This window comes from Acanthochromis polyacanthus, chromosome 2 (genome assembly GCF_021347895.1).
Source record: "Acanthochromis polyacanthus isolate Apoly-LR-REF ecotype Palm Island chromosome 2, KAUST_Apoly_ChrSc, whole genome shotgun sequence".
Classification (NCBI taxonomy): Eukaryota; Metazoa; Chordata; class Actinopteri; family Pomacentridae; genus Acanthochromis; species Acanthochromis polyacanthus.
Window position 1 is genome coordinate 37,165,695 of NC_067114.1, and position 11,448 is coordinate 37,177,142.

The following is an 11,448-nucleotide window of genomic DNA, read 5'->3' on the forward strand; positions in this document are numbered from 1 at the left end:
TCATCTTCTTTCTTCTCCTTTTCATTCTTCTGGTTCATTCTGCCTTCTTTGCTCCTGTGTTTTTCTTCTCTCCTTTCTCTTCATTGTTCTTTTTTCTTCTCCTCCTCTCCTTTTTCTGTTCTTCTTCTCCTACTACTTTTCCTTCTCTTCCTCCCTTCCTTGTTGTTCATCCTCATTCTTCTCTTCTGAGGATGAATCGAGACCATTCTGCAGTCTGATCATCAGTGGACTTGATGTTGCATCTTGGTGGTGGAGTTAACTGCATTTTCACCTTCATTTTTACTGTATTCTAAAGATATTTACAACAAAAGAACACGCACAACAACAGAATAACTGTATTTATTTTCCTTTCAATCATATGATTGAAATATGGATATGGATTAAAAATATGAACATAAAATCACCTTGAAGCTGAGGAGTGTCGTGGTTTATCTTAGATGTGCAGAGGTTGAATAACACGTCCGGTGACACTGTTGCTTTTGATATAATATAATTTTATTATAAAAAGACAGCATCTGAACAGGCACCATGGTTTGCCTGTGGAGGATCCAAAAGTCAATAAGAATCTCTCCCCGAACAAAGAAGTCAGGTCACTTTTATACCTTCAGTCGATCAGCCCACAGGCTCTGTGTCTCAAAGATCCCCCCATCTTCAACAAACCCCCCAAACTCTACAGCTCCTGAAGACCCTAAATCAACTTCTTGGACATAAGAACCCTTATAAAGATTCCTCCAACAGGAGAACACATTCCAATGGCATGGGTAGAATTAGACACACATGTAGTTCAGGTTCCATCTGTGGTCAGAGACAAAGAGCCACACCAGAGCAGACACTGCATATAATAAGCAACTCATATCAAATACTAGAACAAACAAAACAGATTCCATTCTACTAACTTATGAAGTACTACATGTCTCAGATCAGATACCACAGGAGGAAGCAGCACAACTATGGAGGCAAATCTGGGCGAGAAGAGCCAGGATGTAGAGGAGGAGAAGAAGGGAAGGAGTCCTGTTAGCTTGTCTCTCTAAAAATGTGTTCCTTATGTTCATCTCAACCAGGCATGTCCAGAGTCCATCCTGTGGTCAGATTTTTAGTCTGTCATAAAATGTTTAATTTATGGCTCGCCAGCACGGTCAAACAGAATATGCATATTATCAGATACAAAATGTAATTTTCTGTGTCACTGAATGGTGGCAGCAACACTCTGTCTCCCTCTGACTGTGTGACCTCACGGAGACCCTTTCTAGCCCATTTCTGAAGTGGAAACCGCAGATTCAAAGACACGATCAGTCCAAAGATTCTAATGCGTATGACAACGTATCTGGGAGTGACTGCATCAAGACGGTGAAGCATCTGGAAGCTGTGTTTTTATCACAGCAGATCTGATGTTTACTGAAGGACCACTCACGGCTCTCTTGAGACCACAGGACTCTCCTACCTTCACCAGAATCTGATGAGCTTCATAAAGTGTCCACTGTGAGAATAACCACACCTCTGGACAAGAAGATTTGCATTCTTCACAGCGGCCTTCTGACCTCCCTACCTATCGCACTGAACTTCCTACACAGTGAATTGAACAGTTTAAAATCAGAACATTAAGGAAAAGCAGAATCACTTGAGTGATGATCCTAAAATCTGGACTAAATTTGACCAGTTAATCCACGTCTGTCTTGACCAACTCCTAACCATTACCCGCCCCGGGCTGTTTGATTCATATTTTACATTTCATTTGTCATTGTCTGCATCCAGCTGAATAAATATATTAAGAATGAAAGAAAACACATGACAGGATTCAAGCTTTATCATCCATTGAGGAAAATTCAAGTCAGGTAAATTAGTATGTTGTATAAAATTTAACAGTGTTAATTTATGGACTCCTTTCTCCACTCATGTTTTTTTTAAAATGCATGTCATGATCCTCTCTGAGAAGAATTCATATTTTCATCTCAACGTGATTAAAATGGACACTCTGCTCTTTATTGACCCATTGCTGTAATGAATTATGGTTCTGAAGCTCCACTGATGACGTCCTTTTTTGATTACCCACCTTGGTGCTTATCTGAGGCTACTATTCTGGGTTGACTGAACTTCCAGCGATCCACTAGCCTAGCCATGCTACACCCATGTTTCTGACGGCACAAGGGTCTTGGGAAGCTCGACAGGGAGGGAGGCGGGCTAAAAGGTTGTCTATCAAATCCCTCTGCAGCAATTGGGTAGGTATGCAACCAATCAACGCAACGAATAGGCTGACGTAGTTCCAAGAGCACCGGCGGATTGTGGCTAAGTCCCATTAGCTTCCCAAACAGCGGAGCCAACTGGTATAGTAAGGATTTGCCATATCCCATCGGCATAAGTCCAAATATGTCTTTCTTCTCAATGAAACACTTCAGTGCCGTCCTTTGTTTATCTTTCAAGTTGAACTTTAGCTTCAAATCTTTAAGGGCTGTGGCCAAAGCCGAGTCGAAAGATAACTGTTTATTGTGCGCTGGTTGTTTCTGTCAGAATCGTCACGCCTCTGCCGTCACTTCATTACGCCCGCCTTCTGACTCTACACTTCATGGTGATTAGTCCGGCCAGTTTTAGGAGAATCAAGCCTCAAGCCTTATGGAGGGTAACTAGACCCACCCTGGCAGAGAATTAAATTCGTTGCCGTGGGTTGTCTAGCGCGGCTAGGCTAGGGATCCACTGTTCTGGAGCCAAAAACTCAGACAAAACTGAAGTTAGACTTATAGTTCTTTAAACTTCCTCTCTGGAGTCCTGGACTCTTCAGCAGCCTTTTGATGCATTTTTTGCCTTCCTTCTTGTCCTTTAAGTTTTATTGAAAGTTACCTTATGTTTACTGTCCTGTCTTTCTGACTATATGTCGTGGATTAGAGTTCTCTATGTTGACTGGCACAAAACACTGGACGACAAACGTTCAGCTGTTCCTTTATTAAAATAACTCCGTGGGCCTGCTTCATAATAGTACATGTTACGTAAATGACAAAAATAAGATCTCCTCACAGTGCAATACAAAAACATCAGATGTTGTGTTATGTGCAGACAGCAATTGAGGGATTGTTTGTAAAATTACTAAATGTATCCTCCATGTTGACCTGCCACCTCTAATGCACATGGGTCTGTGTGTTGGTTGGTGGTGTTGTAGCAAAGAGATGCTTCCCCCTTTGATAAAATAAGAAATCCCCTGCTGGTCATATATAGTGGGATGGGTGTGTGGTGGCATGTCAGCAGGAGAAAACAACTCTCCCATAATATCCTTACACAACAACTAATGCAATACTGTAGTTGGGTTACAGGCCAGACTGGTGTTCCAACAGTAAATATGAATTAAGCAAACAAGATTCCATCATTCCATTTCACACATCAGCCAGTTAGAAGCAGATATGATGTAATCTTTGAGAGATCAGACATCTGTTGACATGCTGCGTTTCATTTCCCTAAAATGAGAAAAAAAATTACCAAATAAGATGAGGAGCTGGGTGAGGAACCACACAGTGTTCCTTACATAAACTGCTGTCTATTTTTACAACTGTAGTTTATGCAAGAAGAAACAGATGTTGGAAATGTGCTTACATTATTAATAATGGCATGGTAACAGTTTTACTGCTGCAATGTTTTGCATGTTTACCATTTTATTTGAGTGTGTTAACATGCTAACATTGCCTGATTAGCAGACAAGACCGAGTCCAGCTAGTCTAGGCCAACTTCACTGAGGTTTGTTACCCCCTTCCTATATTAGGGTTTTTTTTTGGTTCCTTCCCACAGCCACTGTTTGCTCAGAGAATCCAAAGGCAACTTTTGATTGTTGGGTTCTCAGTTCTCTGTCTAAAATTCTTAACACATGTATCTTACTGTATTAAGTGCTGCGAGGTGACAAATGTTGTGGATTCATGTTAAATAAACAAATGTCTGGGCTTTGGGAAAATATTTTCAGCACAACTAGCTCCTAAACAAAAAAATCAGCTGTTCAACTGTTTCAAATCAAGAGGGAGCATTCCCTGTATATAGGAAATATGAAAGCGTGGGTGTGTGTGTGTCTGTGTGCTTGTGCACCTATATGGAGGGAGGGTGGGATGGGTCTTTTTGTTTTTAATGCTTTAAAATGTTGTACAGCACTTTGCGTTACATTCTTTGTATGAAAAGTGCTCTATAAATAAAGTTTGATTGATTGAACAGAACGGAGGGAGAGTTCTTTCCTTCAGCAAAGGTTACAATATAACCAGATATTCTGATAGTGTTCCCACAGCTTGACTGTCTATTTAATGCTTTAACATATTCTGTTTCAATGCTGACTTACCGAAACTCCTCCTTCAGTCGAGCCAGTTTGTCATGCAGACGATCGTTCTTCACCTGAATGGGATTGTTTGGGACGAACCAGGCTGCTATGAACTTACACACCACCACAACATGCTGCAGGAGCACACAAAACACACAAAACATTCAACTTTCCTTTTCCAGTGTAAATGTACGAAACATTTTCACCCACAACTGAAGTACAAACCTCAAAGAGGATGACAAAGGCAAAGCGCACAGCCAAGACCAACCAGAACTGAGAAGTCAGAGTGTATTCCTCGTTCCTGTAGTCTCTGTAGCTGCACACAAGAGACAGTTTGTCCTGTTTATCACATCTGTGAATGGCTACTCAGTATGTTTGCACTGAGCAGAGTACTTCAGTCATCTCACCTGCACTGTGTGATGACCCTGCCTGAGTCGGTCAGGTTCACAAAAGCTGTGGACAGAGTGTCATTGATGTAGCCCTGCATGCAGCTGCAACAAGAGTACAAAACACATGCTGAGAACACCAAAATCAGTCTGTTGATGTGTCAGGTGTTTCTACCAGCTGAAATATGACCAACTGTGTATGAGCAACTCCGGTAGCACATGGACCATAACGGTAACGGTAGACGAGGCGAGGAATAAAGTCTGATGTCACTCCAATGACAAGACCGTTAGCAATCACTGCCAACACTCCAATGGCCTCCAGAACCTTTGTCCACACACCTGCAGACACAATAGATAATGATTACATGCATGCTGCTGTATTAAATGTTTTCATGCGACTTCAGTATATTCAATGCGTGCATGTTTAAAGTTTCATGTTCTTCTTCTTCTTCGGCTTTTCCCTTCAGGGTTCGCCACAGCGAATCAATTGCCTTCATCTAACCCTGTCTTTTCTTTTGCATCCTCTTCTCTCACACCAACAACCTTCATGTCCGCTTTAACCACATCCATAAACTTCACATTTGGTTTTCCTCTAGGCCTCCTGCCTGGCAGTGGGAAACTCAGCATCCTTATACCAATATATTCACTCTCTCTCCTCTGGACATGTCCGAACCATCTCAGTCTGGCCTCTCTGACTTTATCTCCAAAGCCTCTAATATGTGCTGTCCCTCTGATGTACTCATTCCTGATCCTATCCATCCTGGTCACTCCCAAAGACAACCTCAGCATCTTCAGTTCTGCTACCTCCAGCTCTACCTCCTGTCTTTTCCTCAGGGACACTGTCTCCAGACCAAACAACATGGCTGGTCTCACCACAGTTTTGTAAACCTTTCCTTTCATTTTAGCTGAAACTCTTCTATCACACATCACACCTGACACTTTTCTCCAGCCGTTCCAGCCTGCCTGTACACGCTTCTTCACCTCTTTTCCACACTCTCCATTGCTCTGGACTGTTGACCCTAAGTACTTAAAATCCTCCACCTTCTTGATCTCTTCTCCCTGTAACCTCACTCTTCCACTTGGGTCCCTCTCATTCACACACAGATACTAACCTTCATTCCTCTCCTTTCCAGGGCAAACCTCCATGCCTCTAGCTTCTCCTCCAGCTGTTCTCTGCTCTCACTACAGATCACAATGTCATCTGCAAACATCATACTTCATGGAGACTGATGTCTAACCTAGTCTGTCATCCTGTCCATCACCATAGCAAACAAGAAGGGGCTCAGAGCTGATCCCTGATGTAGTCCCACCTCCACCTTGAACTCCTCTGTCACACCTACAGCACACCTCACCACTGTCTTACAGTCCTCATACATGTCCTGCACCACTCTAACATACTTCTCTGCCACTCCAGACTTCCTCATACAAAACCAGTTCCTCTCTGGGCACCCTGTCATAAGCTTTCTCCAGATCTACAAAGACACAATGCAGCTCCTTCTGACCTTCTCTGTACTTCTCTATCAACATCCTCAAAGCAAATATTGCATCTGTTGTACTCTTTCTTGGCATGAAACCATATTGCTGCTCACAGATGTTCACCTCTGCCTTTAGTCTAGCTTCAACTACTCTTTCCCATAGCTTCATCGTGTGGCTCATCAGCCTTATTCCTCTGTAGTTACCACAACTCTGCACATCTCCCTTGTTCTTAAAGATGGGCACCAGCACACTTCTCCTCCATTCCTCCGGCACCTTCTCACTATCTAAGATCCTGTTGAACAACCCAGTCAGAAACTCTACTGCTACCTCTCCGAGACACTTCCATACCTCCACAGGTATATCATCAGGACCAAGTGCCTTTCCACTCTTCATCCTCTTCAATGCCCTAATTACTTCATCCTTACTAATCTTTGCTACTTCCTGGTCCACAACAGTCACCTCTTCTACTCTTCGTTCTCTCTCATTTTCCTCATTCATCAACTCTTCAAAGTACTCTTTCCATCTTCCCATCACACTATTGGCACCTGTCAACACACTTCCATCCTTATCCTTTATCACCCTAACCTGCTGCACGTCCTTCCCATCTCTGTCTCTCTGCCTTGCCAACCTATACAGGTCAGTCTTTCCCTCCTTACTGTCCAACCTAGCATACAAGTCATCATAAGCCCCTTGTTTGGCCTTTGCCACCTCTACTTTCACCTTACGCTGCATCTCCCTGTACTCCTGTCTACTCTCTTCAGTCCTCTCAGTGTCCCACTTCTTCTTAGCTAACTTCTTTCTCTGGATCCACTCCTGCACCTCCTCATTCCACCACCAAGTCTCCTTATCTCCTTTCCTTCCAGATGACACACCAAGTACTCTCTGACCTGTCTCCCTGATCACATTTGCTGTAGTTGTCCAGTCATCTGGAAGCACCTCCTGACCATCCAAAGCCTGCCTCAACTCTTTCCTGAAAGTCATACAACACTCTTCCTTTTCCAGCTTCCACCATTTGGTCCTCTGCTCTGCCTTTGCCCTCTTCATCTTCTTCACCACCAGGGTCATCCTACACACCACCATCCTATGCTGTCTGGCTACACTCTCACCTACCACTACTTTGCAGTCACTGATCTCCTTCAGATTACACCGTCTACACAAGATGTAGTCTACCTGTGTGCTCCTACCTCCACTCTTATAGGTCACCCTATGTTCCTGTCTCTTCTGGAAGAAAGTATTCACTACAGCCATTTCCATCCTTTTTGCAAAGTCAACCACCATCTGTCCTTCTGTGTTCCTCTCCTGGATACCAAACCTGCCCATGACCTCCTCATCATCTCTGTTTCCTGCACCAACATGTCCATTGAAGTCTGCACCAATGACAACTCTCTCACTTCTAGGGATGCTCTGCATCACTTCATCAAGGTCCAACCAGAGTTCCTCCTTCTCCTCCACCTCACATCCTACCTGTGGAGCATACCCACTAACAACATTGAACATCACACCTTCGATTTCTAGCTTCAGGCTCATCACTCTATCTGACACTCTTTTTACCTCCAGGACATTCCTAACAAACTCCTTCAAGATAACTCCTACTCCATTTCTCTTCCTATCTACACCATGGTAGAACAACTTGAACCCTGCTCCTAAACTTCTAGCTTTACTACCTTTCCACCTGGTCTCCTGGACACACAGTATGTCCACCTTCCTCCTCTGCATCATGTCAACCAGCTCTCTACCTTTTTCTGTCATAGTTCCAACATTCAAAGTCCCTACTCTCAGTCCTAGACTCTTGGTGTTCCTCTTCTCTCTCTTCCTACGAACACACCTTCCTCCCCTCCTTCTTCGACCAACAGTCGTCCATTTTCCACCGGCACCCTGTAGGTCGACAGCACTGATGGCGATCGTTGTTAACACGAGCTTCAACCGATCTGGTATGGAAGTCATACTGTACATTTGATTCTCATGTTTGATTTGGCCAAAGTTTTACGTCGGATGCCCTTCCTGACACAACCCTCTGCATTTATCCGGGCTTGGGACCAACACAATAAGACACTGGCTTGTACTCTTATTCTAACCTATTCTTCAGTGACCTTCATTTGTTTTTTTGTTGACTTAGACTCTTGATTTCAGGTGTTATCTGCAACAGATGCTATACCAGCTTACTCGCAGAATTCCAAAAGTCACACAGAAACTCTGGCTCATATATTATCAATAGACACACAGCTCACCAATGTCATTGGTCTTCCTAGGGATCATCCGTCGTTCCAGTTGGACCATCTTGATGGCATCCAGGCGGATTTCAAAGATGTTGTTGATCAGAGCCAGAAAGGGTGCAAGAGGAAATGCAGCCACAAATATGGTGGTGAAACTGAACTGGATCACTGGAGGGCACAGAAAGCAGTTAGAAACCTAGAAATGTGGAAATGTAGTTATTTAAAAATTTCAGAAAGAATGTAGCATTCAGTTTCATTTGACAAATATTAAAACTAATTTGCAAAACTGGTAGTGTAGGTGCAGCCAATGTGTCCAAATCAGTCTCATAAATGAAAAAAAAAGCATCAGTCTAATAACTAATTCACTGTGAATTTTGATCCCTCAATAAACAATTATTCTCACAATTAACAGTAAACAGGCAAGATTATTCATGCTAAACCAAATTACAACTGCCAAAAGCAGGTTCATAACACCAAACAATGTAGTGAACATTGAAGGGAATTGAAGCATTTTTTTTGGCAGAGGATGGCTTCAAATAATATTAAGCAAAGATGAACAATGGCAACCTCTCGATATTCAAAATAAAAGGGGTTTATTGTGCAAAACATGAAACATTGAAAAAGACCATGCAGATAATAACAGTTAAGCACAATAAATGCAGCTCATCAGTCCTAACAAGCATGTGCAGATAGATAGATTAGTGTGTATGTAGGGATGTAGATAGACCTCGAGGTTGTGGATGGCCAAAAACAGGTAATGTTTTTCAATTCCATTGAATTTTGGTTGACGACTGAATCGATGAATAGACATATACATGAACTTAAACAGTACAAATGCTTGTTTTATTTATATTTATCTGTGCATTAGTGCAAATACAGCTGTTCTTATAGGTTTGTAACACCATGACAGAGGTCTCAACAGATTCATAGCAACAACTTTACCTTTTTTCCACAACAATTTAATGTCACAAAGTAACATATTGGGAACATGCGCCCACATTTATTTCAATGACCAGTGCAGTGAGTTGCTGGGTTATGTCCTGTTCCAACAAAGCTGAGCCTTGTTAATTATTATATTTATTTATTATTTTTGCTGGAGCACACAGTGGAGCAATTCAGTTATTTTCAAATATTTTTATGCTTGAACTGTAGTAACTATAATGCATGACCCTAAAACTAATAATTATTTTCTCAATCAGCTAATTCCAGGTTTTTCTGTGATGAAACAATTTACCTACAAACCACTGAGTTAGCTTTTCAGGTGTGACAGACAGATAAGGGGAGACTTTGGACGTACCCATCTCCAGGAATTCATTGAAGAGGCTGAAGGCATCAGTGCTGGCCAAGTGGTAGTTACGCAGCCAGTCACGAAGTTTGCAGATATCACATGGTTCAACACGTCCCTGTTCATCACGGCAGGTCTTCCTGTAGCAATGACCACACTTCCTCTCCAGCTTTTTTGTAGTGTTTCTACGTAAACAGTTCTTCAACCAGCTGAAAAACACACAAATGAATGGTCAGACACAAACAGTGGATCCTGATCAGGTCCTGTAGTACACACAAACTCACCAACTGTTTCACTACAGGACAAGGTGAATGAAAAGAGAGTGTACTCACGGGACAACGAACTCAAAGACGTTGTTTAGAGTCTGTTTGAGCAGCATGATCACAGCCATCTGGATGAAAAGGTCTGTCAAACAACCACTTGGATGGCACTACAAAGACACCCACGACACACCTGTCAACACTGTAGTTGATATGCTGTGTGAATGTCTGAATTTTGGGTGACTCCTCTTACCTCCTCCAGTCGAAACCCAGCAATGCGCACATAGTTTCCTGGACTGCCATTTATTCTGTGACAAGACAGCATCACAAGAACAACTTTATATCAACAAGCAGCAGTTATATCAACCCTGAACATGAGTCTGGTCCCTACACATAGGTTGTGAGAGGGTCCCATGGTGATCTCCACCAAACCAAATGACTTTTATGAGCAGACATGTAGTCATTTTCCATGGTTTTCTTGATAATAACTAAAATCACTGAAGTTCTTCCATCAATAGCTATGGCATTCTAGTGCTAAAAACAGCGCTTCATTTCGACTTTGGTCCCTTAAAGAGGAAGGCACAAATAAAATGTGTTGCAATTCCTCCACCGTTCACCTTATTTGGATGTAAATAGCCTGAAATTAAAGATGAAAGTCTGCACTTAAAGCACATCTTGACTGCTTCATTTCAAATCCATTGTAGTGGTGTACAGAGCAAAAATGCAGAAAATTGTGTCAATGTCCAAATATGTGTGAACTTGACTGTACAGGGGTCTTTACAAGTGTATGTAAACTTTTGTTCACAGTTATAGGTCTGGAGCTGTGAACACCTACAAGTCACATCTGACCTAATCACACTATTTATTGCACTATTTATGACTGCTTGTGACTGACACAGAAGAGTACCTGCCCAGGAAAAAGGCCACATAGAAGAGAGAGGAGAATAGAGTGAAGAACTGGAAGGTGAACATCTTGACTGTGAAGCTCCTCTCTGTAGCAGCAAACGAGTTCAGCTTCTCTGAATACACACACAGAAACACATTAAAGAAACTGTTAAGTAATTTGACAAAATGATTAATGACTATTCCTTTTTACATACCACAAACCATGACATGGACTATTGTTACTAGACAATCAACTTTATTTATTTGATCTAGTCAGAATGTTACGGCTCACCAATCAATGTTTTTCAAAGAATTTTCCATTTTCCATCAATGGAGAAAACAACAGCATGTTCACTGTATTTCATCTTTTTGTTATCATTTGCTGCACAACATGATGAATAAAGTTTTTGTGTTCACCTAAACTACACAGCTTGAAGGACACCCATTTGTTCACCTGGAGGTAAAAGGAGACAGAAACAGACACAAGTTATTGTTTTGGCAGGGAGACCTTTGTAAGAGCAGCAGTCTGGTTAGCACTTGTTTAAGACTCTCCAGAAGAATTTTCCATCTGTTAATGTCAGTTTAAAGACAGGAACTGGGGAAATGTATGACAAGGATGGATTGATGGATGGACAGATAGCTACATGTTTGGGTAAAAAAAAAA

The 11,448-nt window shown here is 42.1% G+C and overlaps 1 protein-coding gene across 1 annotated transcript in view; it reads right to left on the reverse strand.

Moving 5' to 3' along the window:
- Nucleotides 1-2,915: 2,915 nt before the first annotated feature.
- Nucleotides 2,916-11,448, reverse strand: part of LOC110963990 (anoctamin-9-like) — a 34,634-nt gene continuing 26,101 nt past the window's right edge. Inside the window, exons 14-24 of the mRNA XM_051937788.1 lie at nucleotides 11,202-11,238; nucleotides 10,807-10,918; nucleotides 10,153-10,207; nucleotides 9,972-10,069; nucleotides 9,652-9,848; nucleotides 8,370-8,522; nucleotides 4,860-5,004; nucleotides 4,687-4,770; nucleotides 4,505-4,595; nucleotides 4,301-4,413; nucleotides 2,916-3,440 (exon numbers count right to left, since the gene is read on the reverse strand). Coding sequence (XP_051793748.1) covers nucleotides 3,407-3,440; nucleotides 4,301-4,413; nucleotides 4,505-4,595; nucleotides 4,687-4,770; nucleotides 4,860-5,004; nucleotides 8,370-8,522; nucleotides 9,652-9,848; nucleotides 9,972-10,069; nucleotides 10,153-10,207; nucleotides 10,807-10,918; nucleotides 11,202-11,238 — 1,119 coding nt within the window. The 3' untranslated portion in view covers nucleotides 2,916-3,406. The remainder of the gene's footprint in view (nucleotides 3,441-4,300; nucleotides 4,414-4,504; nucleotides 4,596-4,686; nucleotides 4,771-4,859; nucleotides 5,005-8,369; nucleotides 8,523-9,651; nucleotides 9,849-9,971; nucleotides 10,070-10,152; nucleotides 10,208-10,806; nucleotides 10,919-11,201; nucleotides 11,239-11,448) is intronic.